Below are 22,030 nucleotides of genomic sequence, written 5' to 3' on the forward strand. Positions count from 1 at the left end.
CTCCACACTCAGTGGCTAAGACTCGAGAAAAGGGCAAATTTGCATACCTTCCATACGGGAGAAAATCTGATCATATAAATGTAAATAAGGTGAGCTTAACTTATATTTTCCTAGAGAAAACAGTGAATTGATAACATGGGCGAGCTGCGGGGGTGGATGGAGTGGAGAGGGTGCAGAGGGGCTTGTGGATCAGGATATGCATTAATGTCAGGGACTGACGGGGAGAATTTAGCTTTTATTTTGTTGCACAGGCTTGAGATGTTAATGCCGTGGATCAACAGCAGGAGGCAGTGGTGCAGCATCAGCAGCACCAATGCAAACAATCTATGATGCAAACACACATGCTACCACTGCACACTCCATGTACCTTCCACACACTATCTATTCCCCACTTTTATTTCATGATTTTTTTTCTTTTAGTTTACTCAAGCAATTTCTCAAAATGTAATCACTAGCTCAGTTTAAACTGTGCAGCAGAAAGAGCAATTCATTTTTAAAAAGGTAAAAGTCGTCATTAACTCCATACTTTTAACTCATGTCAAAAGTAAAAATAAATGTATCGAGTGCATCGCAGCCTCCAAATTCTTTAATCATTGCTTAACTAAACACAGACAAATGTCATTAGAACTCAACATAAGCGTTTGACTGCTTCACTTTAGTTGGCATTTTGCAGCGAGGCACACAGGCTTTTTTGCAGACTGAATGTAATTGTGGCAGAGAAAAGTTCATGGCTGAAAGAAAACTAGACAAGCATTCTATTAGCCCACTCAGGGACACGCTACTCTACCTACCTACAGAGAAAAAACGAAAGGACAATCTCTTTGGCTGGATGTGCACTGCGGGGCCCAAATCTGATTATATTTTCCCCACCTATTGTGACTCAAAATTTGATCTTTTCATTTCTGTCCAAACAAACATTCAATCTGATGTTCCTTCTGCATTGACAGTACATAAGATATATGCCACAAATTGTAGAATAAAATAAAAAAATACAAAAATCTGATTTGATGGTGCCTTTTAATTCTCCTTCAGAGCAGTCCAACCCACCGAAGAACAAAATGTGACTCACATTATCATGACCTCGAAGGGGGTTTCATCACAGTGTGACTGTGAGGATGCCAACTCGGTCAATGGTGCATGAAACTGCCTCCTTTTATTGGCATGGCATTCAATCAGTTCCTCTTGGGTATATGCCCTTGGCTTTGCACTGGGGGGGCCACCCATTTACAGCGCTGCTCCGTGCACCTGCCCACATCTTACTACCCCAATCCCTTTTAATGGCACCCTCCACCCCCCACCACCACCCTCGCTTCAAACCCTGCATAAATACAATCAGGCCTGTCAAGAGAGGCAGACCCACTCGCTCTCTTCCTCTATTGTTTCTGATTGATTATGCGGGGCGACCGTCGTCCTCCCTAGCCCTGCCCATGTCTATGAATTCCACGGGAGTTGGCTCGGTGCCAGGAGATCCTCACCCATCCTTCCTGTTCCCACCCTCTGACCTCATAGCAAGCCCACCATCCTATACATCAACCTCACCCACTGCTGGTGGGGTGACTGTTGCCCTCCACCAGTAGGAAAAAAAGGAAGACAAGATGGGGACAAAATAGGCATTAAGCCAATCGCAAATTCCTACTGAAGAAAACAAAACAGATCCATCTATATTTCATTGTCAATTGCTCCTGCTATCACGCAATGCAAATGAATCCACGCTCCTGTATCGGTGTGAGGTTTAACTGATGTGCCAGTGTCAGTCTGCCCCATTAAACCCCAAAGCAGTCCCTGGACAGCCCTTTTGTCTTTGCTGTTTCTTCCCCCTCAGCAGCACTAAACAGCAGCTCGCACAACATTCAGTCCAGCTAAACAACCTTTCTCCTTCCCAGTCAGAGGATTGCCTTCTCATCTCCCCCACCTCCACTGACGGTTGACTTTAATGAAATATGCAACTTGTCTCTTAATCAAAACAACGCCAATTTGCATACGGACAGGAAGGGGCGGTGGACCCTCCTACCCCCCACGACCCTGACCACACGAGAGCTGGCAGACAAGCAAAGGGGAGGGAACGCTACAGGAGGGGCGGGAACATGGCTGGTAACAAGGAAAATCCAAATTAAGCAAACGAACATATGGATGTGTTGCATATAGTATAAACCCAACAACAAACAGGGGTGCCATATACCTCGTGTCCCGGGGAGCGAGTTGGCAAGGGCTCAAGGGTAAATAGGGCAGAGGATTCGAGAGTACTAGTGGTCTGTGTGTCTGTGTGCGCATATTTGTACTCGTGTAAACAGGTTTGTGATTAGTAAAGGTCCTGATTATCCCAGCGTGGACGGTATGAGACAGAAAATGCAAATAGCCAGCATGCACAGTTTTAATAAATGCAAAGCCATTAATGAATAGCGATTAATTAGCAACAAATTACCTTTGCGTCGATTAGTTTTGGACGCGATGTGCGACGAGGCGGTGGGTGGGTGTGAGCTGGGCAATGGGTAGCGATCTTTTGTTATAGGTTGTTCGTCCTCCCAGCTGAGGACAGTGAAATAGGCAGATATTACAGACCTGTTTCCTGTGTGTCTAAGTAGCTCTAAAGGGGGCCGAGGCTCAAGTGTGTGTGTGTCTGTGTGTGTGTGTGCGTTTTGGACTGATCGAAGCAAGACAACTACCCACTGGTGCCACACCAGCACAGACAGGCATTGGCTTTTTACTGCACGATAGGCTTACCCGCCAAATGGTGAGCTGGCTGACTGGAAGTGTTTCTGGGCTGCTTGCTGGTCGTCGGGCTGGCCTGGTGGCTCATTGGCTGTCTGGGTTTGAAGAACTCTGCCTGGTAACGACATTGGAGCCAGTCAAGGAACAAGGAATGCTGTGTTTTTCAACACTGTATTTGTTCCCCCTTTTCTCTTTCTCTCTCTCCTCCCTTTCTTTAAATATGGCTCTGATCTTTCCGTTCACATTTTTGGATAGATAGTTCTGTCGCTCGTATCTGATAAACTGAGACACAATCAGACTACAATGTTGGAAAGAGGCAGAATGGCGTGTGCTGGCATTATTCCTACATGAATGCTACATGAATCACTGGTTTACTGCCGGTCGACAGTGGTAACGGGCTGCCATGGAACAATATGGTGGTGGGCGAAGTGCTAGTGATATATTAGGCAATATGATCCTGCTGAGACACATAATATACCTGCTGTTAGATTTGGCATGGGTTTTCTGTATTTCTAAAGGAGCACTGTGGTGGTGGGAAGCGGCAACACACCCTTTTCCTTCCTGAGAATTAATCAGTGCAGAGCTATAAACCTTGTGAATTATTATCAAACCATTGGAAGAAAAAAGAACACACACACACACACGCACACCTAGCCTCCAGTCTCCAACTGCCCCACCAATGCTGCCAGCCCAGCAGACACATCATTGCACAGACGGAGAGGCCCAGCCAGACAGACCGCTCAGCCTTTGAGAAGACAGTGGTGAAATGCCGTCAAATTTAAAAGCCCGTCAAATCTACCTTGCTTGAGGTGACATAACTTCAAATTATGCCATGTTGGTGTTGTCGAATGGCTAATTAATTCCGACCTCCCATTGTCGCACAGTGTGCTGCCTACCACGTGTGGTGCGCAGTTGCATCTGTTAATACAGAAAATACTTCAAAACGTGTTTAAAGCCTCCCCGGGGATGTTTTTCTGCTCTTATGAGTTCTGTCTACACACAAATGTTGGAAGTGAAGGCTTTTGCAAAAGCTGCCGATGACTCCACTGTTCCTACACGGCTGAGCAGGCCAATACAAGCTCTCAAGACCTCCCATTATCGTCACTTGTCCAGATGATTAGAATAGAACTCAAATTGTGTTACCCTCCAATGTCTGCTGTTATAAGTTACAGTTCCAAGGAATGAAGAATGGATGGCTGACTGACTGAATTGCTGACATCAGGTTTGTATAAGGCACTCTGGGGGTGTCCTGTAATGCATCAGACCACAGTTATCACTTGATCACACCATGTCTAAATATCACAAAATTATGAATTGGCTTTATTCACACAGAGGCCATTACAGACAGCAAGTAGCAGCAGCCATGCTAGTGTGTGTCCCATATGGACACAATTCAAACATCCCCAGTAGAGAAGAAAAAAAATCCTGTAGCCTAAATGGCACAGGTTTCAAAAATCTGGAGAAAGATGTGGGTTAGCCTTTATTCAGTCATTGATTGCTAGTGGTTAGCCTATAGGTATGATGACTAGTATCTAAATATGAGGGGGCTAGCTATAGCTTATTGCTAAAATAGGATAGCTAAAATTATTATTGCTTTTGTGAAGATGGAGAAATAATATAGTTTAAAATATCGATATGCATGTCAGCCTCTCATCTCAGACATTGAAAATCTTAAAAGTGCATGAAATGATTTCAACTACTGCTTAAAATTAACTTAATTAACAAGTACTTTAGCCTATGATTATGAATTACTTTGGTGCAGTGTTTGACATTAGCAAATAAGACAATGCTAAAGGTGGGTTAAACAGTTACTGTATTGTTGCTACTTCATCAGTCAACTCAGTGCTCAAATGACATGAAGAACAAATGTGAAAGAGAGCGTGAAAAAAACTGACTTACTGGAAGAGTCTACTTGATTAAACCAACACATTCTAGCATTCTAGGACATCCTCTAGGTTTTTACAGACAAGAAAAAGCACAGCCTATACAAACGCCACAGGATTTTAATCAGTTTAGCCAACGATACCTCCCATGGACATATAAAGAAATCCACGGGATGGACACACTAGAAGGCCAGCCTCTGATGCACCTGCGGAAACAGGAACTTTTCAAAATAAAAGTCCTCCGAACATCAGAAGTTTGTTTAATAGGTCCATGGAAGTTTGCTACTGGCTGGATAGACGATAGACCCATTTCATAATAGGTGTCACTACTGTGGACAGCTATTTAAAAGCTGCTTTCACGCATAAAGATAAAATGTCATGAGAGTTTGCTGTTATTCATACATGAAGGGGTAGCCTAATAGTAATAGCGTACCAATATTTATTAAGTTTAAGAGAAGTAGTAGCCTATTGTTGTTTTCATACATATTACAAATGTATTTTCCTAAATAGTCAAATTTAAAAAAGAATTCCATGTCTATATTGTATTTTATATCCTAGTAAAGTGACTCAGCCATCTGTGATAGATTCAGTTGCCAATTTGGTCTGTGTAGGCCTAATAAACTGTCAACTTAGTGTATAGATTGTGCTTTTACCCACTTAAAAAAACAACAACAACAACTTGATTGACCATGTGCTGGAAGGTATTGGCGAAATAAAGTCAGTAAGTCAGTTAGTTTAGCAAAGTTATCTCTTAAACAAATCAGAGCAGTCGAGTTAATAGTAGCCTTTATAGAACAACCTACCTGTGCCGTTCAAACTTTGGACCACATTTAATTCAAACACTATTTTTGCATCACTGCTTGTCTATTCTCTTGTTAGAAAGAAATGAAAATATGCTGCTGAAATGTAGGCCTACCAATAATAAATTAGCCTACAAATGTGAGTTCATATGCCCCGCCAAATTGGTCTAGTATCTGTGCGAGCAAGTGGATCTGGTGATGCAATAGCAGTGTCACAGTTGTTTTTTAACAGTATTATTATCACTCACTTCATGATTCAGGATGGCTGCCTGGCAAACCGTTTGTTTAGGTCCAAGAAGGGTTTCAAACCAATAAATCCAACACAGAGATGGCAGGAGAATCCACTGCAGGAGCTCAAACGTGTGAAAGTGTTACAATGCCCTTTGACAAACAACACTGTCAACTATCAGTATGGTAGTTGGGAAAGAGTGTGACAGGAGGTGTAAATGAGAACCTCTATTAAACCAGTGCTGTGTGAGCTTGGTGTGATGCTACTGCAGAGCTGAGTATACACATTTCCTCCCAGAAAGGTTTGTATTGAATTTGACACGCTGCATGTTTTGTTTTTATCTCTATGAAAGCAAGGTATTAGGAGCTGAGCAAAATAACATTTCAGTTAATGAACAAGATTACATCAAGATTAATGTTCCCCAATAGGTTGACTGCTGAGAATATTGTTGACACATTTTACCAAAGTCAGGCAATTTATTATAGGATGTAGCATAGTGTAATATTTTCACCCACAGATTTCTCAATCACTAAAAGAAAAATGGAATATATATATAGGCCTATTTGACTTATTGTTCATTTATTAGATCTGGTTCCAACTTCCCAGCCAGCTATTAATCGAAGAAATTTGTGTTTTTTTACACAATGGTATTTGATGATGTTGTTTCATGTACGTGGAAACAAATGTAGGGCTCTGATTTGTATGGCTAAGAAAGCTTGAAGAAGAAAATGTACAGTAAATGTACTGTAGTAAACAATGTGTTCAGTTGATTAAAAGATGACACTTCCAGAAAAAATGAAAAGTGTATAAATGTTTTGAAGAAACATTGACACACATAATTATCTCCTTTAACAAGATCTGAGGAGAAATCTAAAAGACTATGAGAGGAGAGCAATATTTGAAAAAAGGAGACGTTCTTAACCAAATAAATAACGTTGTCAATCTTAACCTAAGCTACTAACTGATGAAATGCTGACATATTTTCATGCGGTTACCTTTGAGAGTTATCAGCACAAAGTAGCATCAGCTTAGGTCCCTTTTTGTGTGAAAAACAAAATTTTGACAATCAAGACAATCAACTTTAAAAATATCAATCTTTATTCTTTGAGATAGCATAGCAAAGATAAACCCTTAATCTAGAATACCATAACAAATTACACCACAATTTTACAATAGTAAACACAGTGTAACCCAATAACGTTATCCGGAATACAACAGTTGTTTGTTTTAATGTATTATCTCTTGTGTATTGTATGCAAAATATTTTCTGTTGTGACGCAGATGCAGAAATTACACCGCTGACAATATATGTTAGAAAATTCAGAGAATGTTTTAAATTTAGATTTGCTTCTATAAAATGTCACAAATGTCAACAACTCTCCGTTGCATCATGTTATTTCATGGGTCAAACCATTATCTATTGGCAGGATTGGTTGTAATTTATTAATAATGAATGCACAAATATAGAGCACATCTGCACTGTACTAGCAGGTTAAGTCCATTGATGGTAGTTATAGTGCAGCTTAGCAAAACAGGGAACAACATAGTGTATGGCTGCAGACAACAAAAAGCAAACACTGGCTAAAGTCCAAAGATCATCACTGTTAAAGACCTGCAACAAACTTCTGGAAGCACACAGCTGGAATGAAAGTTGAAATCAACTGATTACACTTAACATACACATAAATAGCTATTCATAAAATCAACTCTACTGTATGTGCTTCTCTTTACAACATAAAAAAAAACTTTTATTTTGGTTTACAGTCAGAAAACAATGGACAAAATATCTGCATGGGACGACATTTGCACAGATTAGTCCACAACCTCCATCTTATACAATAATATTAGAACGCGTACAACAGCAATAAAATACAATAATAAATGATCAATTTAAAATGCAAGGTATGACTGTATTACATAACATTGGCATTATATAGAAAGAGACAGGATGGTTTGGCAAAAAGGGCGTTTTAAAATCATCATAACACTGCGGATAAAAGACAAGAGGACTCATTTCTCCCAAAGCTGCTCCACACTGCTACTGTTTTTTTTTCTCTCGTTATTATTGTGCAGCGCAGAGGTGTCAACAATATCTTTACTTCCTCCATAATACTATAAACCTAATCTAAATATCCCTACCTAACCCTTGTATCTATACAAAACTATACACCACAACACAAAGCAGACCAGGCCAGTGGGACTAACTGTTACTCATAGTTTAGAGCTAATCTAGTATTATCTCACAATGTTGTACTTCATTTTTGAATATGCCATTCCCCCTCATCTGGACAGCTCTGCATGGCTAAACCTCAAAATCAACCAAGGATCCTGCAAAGGAATTCTGTACACAATAGCCTTTTTTTGTTTCTTATGGGACCCTCTTTTTTTCCATCATATTGAGTCATTTATGGTTTTACTCGTGTTTACCGTGATCTGACTGCCATTATGGTTTATTATAAACAATCCTGAATTAAGATCACATTGGACAGCCAGTCAGGAAAAGAAAAACTAGAGTGTATATTGTGTATATCTCTACACTAATTTGGATCTTTAGGGACGACATGATATTGCTCAGAATTGTAATGATGGAAAAAAATGAAATATGAATAAAGCCCAGGAAGGACAATGTTGAATCCTCTGACTTCCTGATAAATTAAAAGCTGTGGTTAGGTAGTTTCTTTTTGGCAGAAAAAAAAGTCCTTCTAGGTAACAAAAAATGGCCTTCACAGCATGAGTGTGTGTGTGTGTGTGTGTGCGTGTGTGTGTGTGTGTGTGTGTGTGTGTGTGTGTGTGTGTGTGTGTGTGTGTGTGCGTGTGTGTGTGTGTGTGTGTGCACGTGGGCTTGTTCATGTAAACAGAATGCGTGTGCAAGTGAATGTTTTTGCCTGGCTGTATCCTCATATCATTACTTGGCGATTGAACTCTCTACATCTCGTGGGTCAGGACTTCATGCTGAGCAGCCATTCCGTTGGCCTGCACTTGGGGCTGACCGTTGGTCTTTGGCTGGTCAGGCGGGTGTGTGCTGAAATGCGCATTGGATTCATTTAAGCGGCGGACACGATACGTCTCATAGTGGATGCTGCCTGTGATGTCCTTGATGTTCTGCATGTGTGTCCTGAAAGAAAGAAGTCCCAGTTACAGTACCAGTAAGTATTATCTATACCTTAACCGAAAACCGCCTACAACTGAAATAGGAGTTACTTAAAACATTTTTCTCCCAGTGGTTGCCCAAAGTGGGTGCCTTGGTACATTATTAATGATGTTAATTTTTATTTATTTTACAGTACAACACAATTATATAATGTGTTTTGATAAAGTAAGATCGATGTAAACATGTTTACCTTCTGAACAAAAAATAAACAAATACATTCAACCATTTAGTCTACTTCCTTTGTATTGATTGCCGTTTTAACTTAGCAACATAACATATTTTCAGAGGCTGAGAAAAGGCTTACATTATACCATCTAATATTGTTTTTATTGCTGTTTAAGAATATAAACTGATTCAAAACTGAAGCATTCTATTGGCATTGTGAAAGCACCACACAATTGCAAAAATGTGGACATCCACTGTGATTTTTGGCTGAAAGGGTTCAATGTGTATAAATGTAGTGGGATCTTGGGAGCCATGAAAAGGAAATTCTCTATCCAGCATTAAACCATGAGTCCTGTGCTAACAAGCAACTTACATAGTAACATTACATGGAAAACCATTGCATAAATGCCTGTTATTACATTGTCTAGGGGAGCACTCAACCCATCTAAATTGAATTAGTATTGATCTCAGTAGGGAAGTGAAGCTTCACAGAGCCTCGGGGCTGTTTCCAATTCATTTAAACACCTCTATAGAATAGAGTGAGTGATTTGCGATCTAGCGGGCGCTTCAGTTCAAACAAGTCTTAAGGCAGTCTCTCTGTTTCGTAAAATATGTTCAAATAAAAAACTAGAGAATGATGGAAGCTCACCTGATGAGGAGGTCACGCAGGTAAGCAAACTCACAGTGTGCAATATTCTCAACTGTGGAGAGAGAAAGAGGAGACAAAAAGGGAAACAACAGTTGAATTAGGGAAAGATGCCCAACACTTGACATCATTTGAAATAATGAGATACCAGCCTTTCCTGGACTATATAGCAGCGCTGAAGTGACATTCATGGCATTCTTTTGACTTTTTATTGTTTGCTTAACATTTACCTTTGGTTTAAACAATGTCCTTAGAAACCTATTAAGTAGAGTACGCCATGTTAGTTGTTCATTTTCTTTTGTTTGTGTGTTAACTTTCTCACTTGTTTGTTTGTGTCCTTTAGAAGAAATAAAATCCAAAAATAAAGTATTTAAAAAAGAAATAATGAGATAACTTATTATGATCCCATTAAAATCCCATTCTATTACAGCTCACTTGCCATTGCTCAACAGCACCACAGAAGGGCAGTGTTGCTCACAAGTCAACCTGAGGGCATCCTCCTAACATGACATCTCAAGCAATGTTCTTAAGCCAATATAACACTCCTCCGCTTTCGAGTAATTTAATACCTCTCGGCTCTCCACTATATTGGAGAACTTTAAGTGAGACATTTTTTAACAAACTCCCAGCGAAAGTCGGCCTAACACGTGTTTTAATTATAGATTATGTCAAGAATGTAAATGAAAGAAAGAGGTTGCTATTTTTTGTAATGCTTTGAAATCTATGGGCAGGAAATGAAATTCTCTTGCGAGGAGGCAAGAGGAATAACTGCTGGGTCTGTGAGCAATGATTAGTGCCGTCGTCGAGGGAAACACACTAACTAGTAGCAAGCTGCATTGCTGGTATCTCCACTCTCTCTGCTCGTGGGGAACTATGGAAAAATCTCTATATACAATTACAGAATATATATTTAAATGCATGCCTACCCATGCTCCTTTATCTATAATTGTCCCCGGAACCCCTAAGAAACAAGCAGTTTCTTCTCTATATGTGATACATAGAGACATGAATTCTGAGGCCTAAATTATGATGCCGGTGCCGCCAAGTCCCGCAGCCCAACGGCTTCCTCTCTCCTCCTTTTCCTTGTTCTCTCTGCTCTCTCCCATCGCCTGGCTTTAGAATAAATGGAGCCTTTGTTCTTTTAACCAGATAAGACAGCATTTGTCACACAGTACGCACACTTCACCTCTCTTGCCCTGTTGTTCTGTGGGGTTGACTTTATAACGCTTGCTGAGGAGGGAATAGTGACCTTTAAAATGTTCAACTCAAAAAGGGATTCATGGCCCTACACCATAAATGTCATCTTCTCAGTTCAATATTACCTTATTTTAATTATTAACCAGAGTGATATACTATATATACAGTTGTGTTCAAAATAATAGCAGTGTGTTTAAACAAGTGAGGCAAGATCAAAATCCTTATCATAGCTTTTATTTCCAAACACGCAAATGCATTGGGGACATTGCACATTCTATTCCAAATCCAAATATGAAGAAACATTTGAAGAAAAAGGAATATTAGACTGTTCAAAAAAATAGCAGTTTCTGCATTTTTCTACAACTCAAACATTTACTGTATCAACTGAAAAATGCATGAAGATTTAGCTTTCCTATGAATCACTGAACTAATATTTAGTTGTATAACCTCTTTCTGAGAACTGCTTTACATCTGTGTTGCAGGGAGCTGACCAACTTATGGCACCTGTGAACAGGTGTTTCAGCCCAGGACTATTGGACTATATTCCACAATTCCTCAGCATTTCTTGGTTTTGTCACCAATGTTTTCTATTGGATTAAGGTCCAGGGATTGGGCTGGCCACTCCATAACGTTAATCTTGTTGGTCTGGAACCAAGATCTTGTTCGCTTACTGGTGTGTTTGGGGTCGTTGACTTGTTGGAACACCCATTTCAAGGGCATTTCCTCTTCAGCAATGGGCAATATGACCTCTTCAAGTATTCTAATGTATCCAAACTGATCCATGATCGATGGTACGCGATAAATAGACCCGACACCATAGTATGAGAAACATCCCCATAACATGATGTCTGTGCCACCATGCTTCACTGTCTTCAAAGTGTACTGTGGCTTGAATTCAGTGTTTGGGGGTCGTCTGACAAACTGTCTGCGCCCCTTAAGTGGAAATATAATGTAAATACTACAGCACAAGTACCTCAACTTAGGAGCTGAACAACCCCCAAGCTTCTTGGAGCTACGTGGGCATAATGTTGATTTGAACATCTTCCTCAAAATCTCTTTGAAGGTCATATTTCTGGTGAACAGTGAAAAGTGGACTGCTCCCAACCGCTCTGAATCACATGAAGTAGACAAGGTGCTTTGTATATTCTACATTCGGAATAATATGCAAGTCTGTCTACATGTGTTTTTAGTACACCTTCTTAGTTACAGACTCAGAGAGACATATGCAAACAAACGTCTGGTAGTCAAACAACAGGCGGTAAAAACCAGATGTCCAGAATTTTAAAGCTGCCGCTTGTTACTTCCCATATGTTGAAAAGAAAACAAAGAAGTATAGACAATTATTCACCTTCTTTGCAAACTGTTAAAACTTGTTTTTGTTGGTACTTTGTGTACATGCCACAACCTGACAGGTAGCATGCATGTGATTATATCACCCAATGGTGTCATTAAGACAGACTTGGCACTGTCAACAGAACAGGTGTGATTCGGGTATGGGTAGTAAATTAGCTTTCTTAGTGTTTGACTAATTCCAGCTTACAGATGGACATAAAATAGGCAATTTTTATTTTATTTCTGATTTTTGTATTTATCTCAGTAGGTTTCCAGCCTTGACCGATGCTGGCAGGGGCATGGGAACAATGTGTGTAGTCCATCAGGGAACATACATGATTCTGCTTCATGATTCATTTTCTATTGTCTGCATAGCTAGCTGTGCAATTGTATGTGTATACACGTGTCTCAGGATTCAAGTGCATTACCTTCTATGGTGCCCCATTTGGTTTTCCTTCCCAGAATCCTCTTGCCGTTCACCTGGTACTCCTGGTCGCTGCCCACAACGGCAAAGGGGATCATCTCCTGTTGAGTGCACAGACATGAAAAACACATGCCCGCATAAATGCACAGTCAGTGATGTATACAGTGATATTTTTTCAGGTCAAGATGTATTTGTTGAACGACTGACAACCATCGCTTTTACTGTACGATCTTTTCAAATAAAAACAGGAAAGGATAGGAAAAAAAATTAAAAATAAATTACATTTAACTTGATTGATGCCTGAATTTAAACTTGCAAAAGAGGAGGACTGACTCTCTACCAGAGTGGCTGCTGAAATCTGACACTTACCCTTATTTTATCATTGATCACCCTGTCCTCTGCATCCTCATCAAACTCCTTCTGAGGGTAAACGTCGATCCCGTTGGCTCGCAGCTCTTCCCTTATCTGCACAAAGCCAAGCACAATGACACACACAAGCATTCAGATCAAATGGTCAGAACATACAAAGTAACCCATGCAAAGTTATCTTATCAAGCATATCATTGTCCAACTCATTCAGTTCAACAGCAATGGGTATTTCACCACTCTAAAGCTGTCTTTGAACTCTTGGTAATCAAACTTCAGGAAGAAGTTTTCTGAATCATAACCAACATCATTACACATAGACTCCGTAATGAGAGCTGAAAGTTTTGTTGGAAGTAGGATCGGTAAACCAATCAGGGCCCAAAACACTTTATCCATCATCTAGCCATCCCTGTGTTTGCCTCACAGCCAACATCGGTGTCAATCACTCACTCTCAAACACACTCCATGCTCCGACTGAATCCTGTTTGAAGTTTTGGGCCGGATACTTGAATAGAAGCTGCTCTTACCCGCTAAAGTATTTAAATAAACACTTGGGTTGGGTTGGGTTGCGTTCCGAATTGCATACTTTCTACTATATAGTATGTAGAAAGAAGATTTAGGATGTCCCGATTCTTGTGGCCAGATTTAGGATGGTTAGAAGTACCCGGATGTCCTACTTCATGCGGCCAAGATTGTTAGTGTTGAAAACTGCATCCTAATTGGGCGATTCTGACCCACAATCCATTGCGCACGTGAAGTGACGTCACATCGACGAAGCCTCCATATGAAAACAAACGGGGATGCGACGGCTATAAAAGCAAGAGGCAAGATCAAGGCGCAATGTTATGATGAAATAAGAGAGTAAAGTATGTCCCAATAGTATGCCTACTGCATCCTAACTAGATTATCTTTATCGTCGGATGTAGTATGTAGAATAGAAAAAAGAAAGAGTATGCGATTTGGAACGCAACCATAGATATGTAACACTGGCTGGTGTTGACACTAAATGGCTCCTAATATCCTCAGCACAGAGGAGTTAACATGGAGGTTAACCGCTCTTTGGAAAATAAGGAAAAAAACATCCAGACAGAGGTATAGCTTATTAAACAACCACCCCAATTTTCTGTGCTGTATGTCTTTATAATGGCTGAGACTCAGGCGATGACGCAGGGAAGCCGACAGACAAGCTTCTGAGAGAAATGCCATTTTAATGAACGACTGTTCTCTTTCCCACCCACAATTACTATACTCTGACCATTTCGACTTGGTCTTTGATCAAACATTTCATTGTTTATCCCTGGAAGCTTTCTCAGGCTTACATTATAGGATGCAAAACCAAGTGAAATTCTACAAAACAGCCACATCAACTGTTGGTTAGACACTCACAGCTGGATACACTGGCTGGACATTTAATAGAAAAGCCCTTCTTGTTCTGTTTGCATGGGAAGTCACTGTAGGGGAAAATGGGACAAAATAAACCATTTGGCACGAGAGGCTTTTGGTCAATAATCTACACAGGGTCATACAGAGCATGTGCGGCCAACCAAAACAATCCCGCTACTACAGGCCCTGCGGCTTCCCTTCTCTGCTAGGGCCTGGTCCAATGCCTGCTCTGTTCTCATTGGACAGTACAGGCATCAGGGGGGAAGCAGTAGCTAAGACTCCCATCGTGCTTTAAAAAAAAAAATCAACCCATCGTGCGTCTCTAAAAATAAATATGGACATGGACATGGCGGAGAATAGCAGGTGGCCGTCTGCCTCCTGTGGATTGAGAATTATCCAAAAGTAACACACAGAGGAAGGGATGCAGCAGAAACTGTTCAAGGCTCTAGCCAGGTGGCAAAATAATCTGTTTAAGCAGGGAAGGCCATGATAAGGAGGTGACGACTGTGACGTCACAGCATTGGCCGATTTTTAAGCTGAGAAGTCTCATTGTATGTCGGTTTGCTATAATTGTGACAACTAGCCTATAACATAGCGAGTTAAAGCAACTTTCAAATTACAGCCTGCGTACCTGTCAAATATTGAGTCTGACTGTGGCCATGCTGTTCTTTTGATGGTGCCAGCGTGTGATTTAAAATCATATATCCTAGTAGACTAATGGGAATATTGAAAAGAGTCTACGGCCATGCGAACTGCTCTTTAGCCTACTTGGACACAGCAATGCTTTGAGCTAATGGCTAATTTAAGCATGCTAACATGCTAAAAAATTTAAATGTAATGTCCTTGTGGTGGTGCTAGAAGAAAATCCAGTAGATCACAGAAATTATTTGGAGACATCAAAATGAATGTATAAATGAATTGTGTCCTTATCCAATAGTTATACTAGGCCTATATTTTAGTTTGGACCTAAGTGGTGCCATGCAAGTGACCGCACATGGCAAATAAGAGTGAGCAGCACTTCAAGATCAGAAAACTGCAAATTGTAAAAACCGCTTCGACCACCACCAAAGTATCAAAAACAGGGAAATCCACTCAGATTATTCATAGAAATGGATGAATACAAAGACATTTTATTGTGTCAGGATAAGCCCCTTGAGATATATTATTTTGCTTTTCGAGGAGCCCCAAAAATAAATACCCATTGTTCTCTAAAATGCTTCTTTTTGAAACTCCTTAATTGTGGTCTGGTGGACCAGCGGAGATCTCTCTGAACTTGGCCGACTAGTAATTCACTGGTAATGAAGGGCCTGCCTGCTCGGTTGGCAACCGGGCAGAGGTTCCCCATTGAAATAAGAGCCAGCCTTGAGAGATGTGCAACCCCGCTCAGTAAATAAATGCTTGCAATAAATAGTTCTTAAATGTTTCAGTCTGGACTGAGCATGAAAGTGGAAGTGTTACAGTTATAGGGATTGGTACGGTATTTCCCCAGGATGGGCACCATGTGGGTTGGCCCAGATGGCTTTTGTTTGTGGTGCCTGGCAGCTCTTCATGCGTTACCGACCTGTGGTTGTGGATATGCGTACACATGTGTTTGTGGGGGGAATCAGCTGACTGTTTGACCTGTTGATGCACCCCTCCTTTTATTCTAAGCTTACTTTAAAGACCTGTTACAGCTTTTGTAGGTGTGATGGGAGGAAAGTGTAACCAAATACATTAATGGCACAAGGGAAACCCCCGCTCACATACTACTGACAAACTGAATATTTTTGGACATTCTTAAAAAGCACATCTGCCATCCAAACACCCACGCGCATCCACAAATACTCACCGCCTGTTTAAAATCGTCCCTCTCCTCCAGGGTGAGTGTGTCCGCCTTGGCGATGACGGGGACGATGTTGACCACCTTACTGAGACGCCTCATAAACTCCACATCCAGAGGCCTCAGGCTGCGGGGAGAAAGAGATGACAGCTCCAATTAAACGTATGAACCGATGTGCATGTTGTTTGGATGCACCCCTGAATAAGTCTTGAGCCGCATGAGGAGCCAGCAGGTATCAAAGAGTGGCAAATATATGTTAACTCCCAACATCGCTTCTCATGCATCTTTCCTTGCTCACAGAACCAGCAGGATGTTAAACTTTACCCAATATCATATCTGATTGACAGAACAGTTAGATGCTAGTGGTAGTCCAGTATGAAGGTATTCCTTTTTTTCTACCAAGTGATTTCACTGGCCCAAAGCTTCCACTATAGAAATTTACAGCATGTGAATCTGTAGAATATGCATGTAATTAAACAGGTTGACCACTAGGTGGCAATCATACTCTATTACATTCAGTCAACCCTTATTTCTCATGTTGACATATTCCTTACTGTATTTTACAATTTTTTTTCATTTACTCCCTGAAACATTTCCCTGTTACAATCACCCAGGTGGGATTAAAGTAAACTTCAGAAGAGATTTACTTTCAATTTAAAGGGCTAATACATAAAACAGTCTAATGCCATCTTTATTCCGCAATCTCCCAATTGTCTTTAATGTTATGCTTTCATTTAACTTGACACAATTATATTCTCCACATTTTGTTATTAATGCAATGCTCTCTTGTAAGGCTTTCACTTTTTCTCCTGTAACAAACAAATATGTGTGCCTAGCAGCGCACTGATTAGCACTGCCCTTACGACCCTCTGTTCAGCACTGCTGTTCTGTTCCCGTATGTTCCCTATCTCTCTGTACCCTCCATGTTTTTTTTTCTTCTGTCACAACATTGCCTCCAGTTGCTCCCCCAGGCAGGCTTCCTTCATGCACTTTGCTCTGCCCTCCAATTAGGCCCAGCCAAGCCAGGCTAACTGGCCCGGTTCACAGAGCCAGGGCCAGCTGGAGGAGAGGCCTCACTGGCTCACTGACTGACAAGCTTGTCACCATCAACGTGAAACACAGGGGAGCATGTGTTACATAGACCCACACAAAGGCAAAGAGAGGTGACAGGCTAAGCGATGCAGTCAACCACAAATAGAGAGCACACCATTTTTTATGCATTTTTTGTAATGAGGAGAAAACTGACATGTGTCACTGGCTTTGCACAGATGCAAGAACATACAAATAGGCATGTGAGCTGCGTCACATGCATGATTGAGCATACACGCATACTTTCATGTGTACATGTCTTTTTTGCCTGAACAGCAATTACATATCTATGTATGCACGCATGCACAGATGTCCTCTTAAAGGCCTGCGTACCTTCACAAGTTCTAATTTTTAAATTGTCAAAGGGAGAGAAAAATACGGTCATGTTTATATAGATTGAGAAGAGAATCTCTGCGGTCAAATAAGAAGTGGCAGATAACTCTCCCTTCCTTCCTTCCTTATTTTCTATATAATAGATATGAAACAGCCCCGGGTTGATGAGAGTCAAAGTGCAGCCTTCCTTTATTCTCAGGAAAGACGTTGTTAAATGAGGTTACAACCAAAACTGCACAGAGGGAAAACAGTGTGGCTGACTCCGCCATTATCAGAAATGTCTACTGATGCCAAGACTGCGTTCTGATTCACCAAGAACTGTTCATTTATCTGAAGCCACAGACGCAAATCGCTGACAGGCAAAATTACATTAGAGCTTCTATAAATACAAACTGTGCTGTACAACTTTTTAGTCAGAAATATCAAAAATAAAACTACAGCATATCTCCAATAATAGAGACCTAGATGAGCTAGAAAGGAAGTTCTGACATCATATTCCTGCTTGTCATTCTTGAACTGTGGTCACATGGCAGAGGCGTCCAGAGGCCTTTGGCACTGTGTCCGTGTAATTGGTAACAGGCCCCAATATAAAACGTCAACTTGTGTTACTGTGCGAAATGAAAAAAGCGGAAAATAAGGAAAAAGAAAATAAGAGAGAATGAATTTAGAGCTTCAAGTTATGTGTTCCAGCCTTCCCCCCTGATATAAGCCGGCTAAAGCATGTGGTAGGAAAACAAATCATTACAATATAACTACTACTATTAAGGTTCAATCTTATTTTTTTGGCAAATAGAAATTCAATTGCAAACACGTACTGTATTATGCCTGTTGAAACTCCACATGTCTACACATAAGCACATATACTTTAAAATATGTCTTAACATACATCTAACTGTTTGTCATATTGAAACAGTAGACCCAACAAATGTCTTCCTCTGTTTGCCTGCCTACAACTCTCTGGATGGCTGTAAGGAAGACGCAACTTCATGACAGATTTTTGCATCTATACTTTGAAATGCCTCATTAGAGACAATGTTTCAGGATGTAGGGAAGCAATATGGCCTCATAATGAAAAAGTGAGAGGATAGTGCTTTGGGTGTTGCTGAACTGAGCAGCTGTAAGCAAGACAATTCACAAACATATTCAGGGAATCCGCAAAAGTGTAGTTACACAAGTGTTAGCTTAAGAGTCCACTACACTAACTGGTTTACACACAACACACACACATTCTCGGAAGCAGCAGCTGTGGCGACAAGAGGGGATGATGAGGGGGTCTGTCAAACAGCGGGGCACACAGACACACACATGTCATCCCCCCTCCTACTCATAGAGCCTTTAAGTGGACAACTGTTGAGTTACTGGTGCGCGGAAATATGAAGCAGTGGTGGAGGGAGCCGTCACGGAGATATGCCATCCGATGGGTAGCGAAAGAGTGCTTGTTTACAGTTGACAAACGTTTGTGTTTTGCGCGGTTTTATCTGCATGTGTACAATAAAATATACTCCTATCAAGATTTTACCATCAACTCTATATTATCTGTGTGCGCATTTGGCATAAGGATCCTTTGTGGTAAACACATGAATCAGTAAGCCTATATAAAAGATGGTCAGGTAAAAGTTCAGCATACTTTATACAAACGTATATAATATGATATTGCCTCAACCACTACAATTTCTCTTACTCAAAGTACTGCACTCTCTACATATCTCTGCCAACTAAGTGAACTAAAGAGTGCACGATTACTTGGTGAAATCGGACCCCTTTAATGATACTTCAGTGTCTCTAAGGACGTAATGACTTCAGCATGTGGTCAGTCACTAGAGAGAGAGAGGAGAAGGAATGGCAGGAGAAGGACACGTTTTAAAGAGCTGTGGACACACAATTGGTCTGGGGAATGCCTGATTCATCTATGCAGCTGTGGGAGGGACTGGAGGGAATGAGGAAGAAAAAGTGAGGCGCGTAGTCACGGGGTCCAGGGTGAGCGTCTCGTTAATACAGTATGTGATCTCACCAGTGGCCCGTGGGAGGTATGAAGTATATGCAGCAGTGCACCCTGGAGTCCGGGATCCTCTTCTTCCTGTCAATGTTGATTTCCTCCTGCAGGTAGGCTTCGTACTGGTCGTTGATGAACTTCATGATGGGCTGCCAGCTGACAAAAGGACAGAAGAGTTCAGACATCAGATGCTAACTTTGCATAAGCTTACAGTTATTGAAGCTATGGCAGTATCATTATTCATATTGATGGAAGAATGTGGTTTGACTCTGGTTTCAAGCACAGAGTTACATTCTGCAATGTTATACTAGATACATATAACACAACTTGGTCAAGTCATGATATGCCAAAACAAGCATTTAGCCATTTTTGTGTCTGTATAAGATATAACCAGTTCTGTTGTCTCATGGGTAACCCCAGCTCACCAGTTTTCATTGTTGATCTGATCCCCGAAGCCTGGAGTGTCAATTACAGTCAGCTTCATCCTCACTCCTTTCTCCTCAATATCTAGGCAAAGAGAAATTGTTTCATTAATTTTACTTTTACACATGCAAACAGTAGGAAAATGGATGCATGTCATTAATATTTGAGCTGTAGGCAATTCAACGTGAACACTGGCCAACCGTGACTGATGGACTTGATCTCGATGGTCTTGGGGATCCTCTCTTCAGGGTCGGGCTGCACTGACTTGCGGCTCACCTTGGATTTGAAGAGAGTGTTCATCAGAGTGGACTTCCCAAGGCCGCTTTGCCCTGATTAGGAAAAACACACACACACACACACACACACACACACACACACACACACACACACACACACACACACACACACACACACACACACACACACACACACACACACACACACACACACACACACACACACACACACACACACACACACACACACACACACACACACACACACACACACACACACACACACACACACACACACACACACACACACACACACACACACACCAGTTAGAGGAACACATTTACTGATGGTTTTATCCCAAGACGGTCACAAGGCCAAACTTATTGAATACAAGAGCCTCATTCAGCTGAAGCACAAACGTTTCTTTTTTAAGGCTTCTTCTCACTAAAGAACAGAGGGAGATGGAGTATGTTCATGACTTCATCCTGAGTGGAGTATTGTGAGTGTGTGTGTATGTGCACGTGTGTGTGTGTGTGTGTACTGTTAATAGACCATGACAAAAGCAGGACAGCTGCAGGGTCTGACAGAAGAGCTGTAGAGGCCAAGAGGACAGATGTATTGAATAGACCACACACCCCTACACCCACACACATCCAATATATGAATTTGAAAGGTACAGCACTACAGCCAAACCACCAAGGGACAAATTCCCTTAAGTTGTGTCTACAGTATTTTTCTACCGTGCACGGTTGTCTTTTTGATATATTTTTAGTTCAACACGCTGGAAGTAGTGATGAAGCACCCCAAAGAGTTAAGAACAACCAAGTTTGTTTACTAAATAAGCAAAGAATACAGTGCATTATTGTGACAGGCCTATGTTTGCATTATCCCAATTGAAAATAATGTGGTGGATAAAAATGTAGTTTCTCTTGTTTAATGCATAATCACCATAATAGTCAGTGATTACATTATATTTGGTATCTAGTGGATAATACAAGATGCCCACTTAGCACACCAATAACTGTGCATGTTAGGTATTCAGAAAGTACCTCTGTGACACAAACCTACTGTGTAAACTCACTAAAATAGAAAACTGTGCCAAATAAATTCCAAAAATGTTCTACCCTGGGACTGACCAGGCTATTAAGACAAATATACACGGACACAGAGAAAAAACAGGAACATTTATTTCAATTTAATATTTATTGAAATTATACATCTATGACATTTGGTTCTTGGAAACACATCCAGGTATTTTTAGTTTATTTTAATAAAAAAAATTAAAACAGAAAGATAGGGTGTCCTTAGGCGGACAAAAATAAGATTGTGATTATTTGTGATTGAATAACTTGCACAAAAGGGATTCGCATACGCACAACAACTACCTAACAACTAACAACTCCTGGGCTGGTTTTATTAGCGTCCCTTTTATTTCTCTCTCGCCCCCTGTTCACAGGCCCTATGGGCATCCGCTGTGGCACACGGCACGTTGCCATGCTGCCAGGCCCTCTGTGACACACAGGGCATCCTTTTTCCAGCACATGCTCACACACACTCTGCATTCAGTCTACTCAGTTGCATGCACCCACAATCACACATTTCCTCCCTCCCTCTGTCTGTCTGTCTGTCTGTCTGTCTCTCTCTCTCACACACACACACACACACACACACACACACACACAAACAGAGACACCATAGCTGCGCTATCTGCGTGGTGGACACCAAAAGGTCAATTGGCTGAGGGCAGGGATTAGGCAAATGCATTTCATAAAGGAAACCACAGTGGACAGGGCCAAGACCTCAGCTGCTCTAACCTTTCACGTCCTCCAAGCCATCCAAGAGACACTTCCG

The 22,030-nt window shown here is 41.1% G+C and overlaps 1 protein-coding gene across 7 annotated transcripts in view; it reads right to left on the reverse strand.

Annotated features, from left to right (window-relative positions):
* Window positions 1–6,698: 6,698 nt before the first annotated feature.
* septin9b (septin 9b) overlaps window positions 6,699–22,030 on the reverse strand; it is a gene marked incomplete at its 5' end in the record, with an annotated part of 83,268 nt that continues 67,936 nt past the window's right edge. For all 7 annotated transcript variants that reach the window (XM_080029588.1, XM_080029587.1, XM_080029586.1 and 4 more), the window contains 8 exons: window positions 6,699–8,736; window positions 9,587–9,638; window positions 12,541–12,637; window positions 12,906–13,001; window positions 16,114–16,231; window positions 19,538–19,675; window positions 19,945–20,026; window positions 20,143–20,271. In XM_080029588.1, the coding sequence (XP_079885714.1) occupies window positions 8,547–8,736; window positions 9,587–9,638; window positions 12,541–12,637; window positions 12,906–13,001; window positions 16,114–16,231; window positions 19,538–19,675; window positions 19,945–20,026; window positions 20,143–20,271 (902 nt within the window). In that variant the 3' untranslated portion in view covers window positions 6,699–8,546. The remainder of the gene's footprint in view (window positions 8,737–9,586; window positions 9,639–12,540; window positions 12,638–12,905; window positions 13,002–16,113; window positions 16,232–19,537; window positions 19,676–19,944; window positions 20,027–20,142; window positions 20,272–22,030) is intronic.

The sequence above is a fragment of the Ammodytes marinus genome (genome assembly GCF_949987685.1).
Source record: "Ammodytes marinus genome assembly, chromosome: 6".
NCBI classification, from domain to species: domain Eukaryota; kingdom Metazoa; phylum Chordata; class Actinopteri; order Uranoscopiformes; family Ammodytidae; genus Ammodytes; species Ammodytes marinus.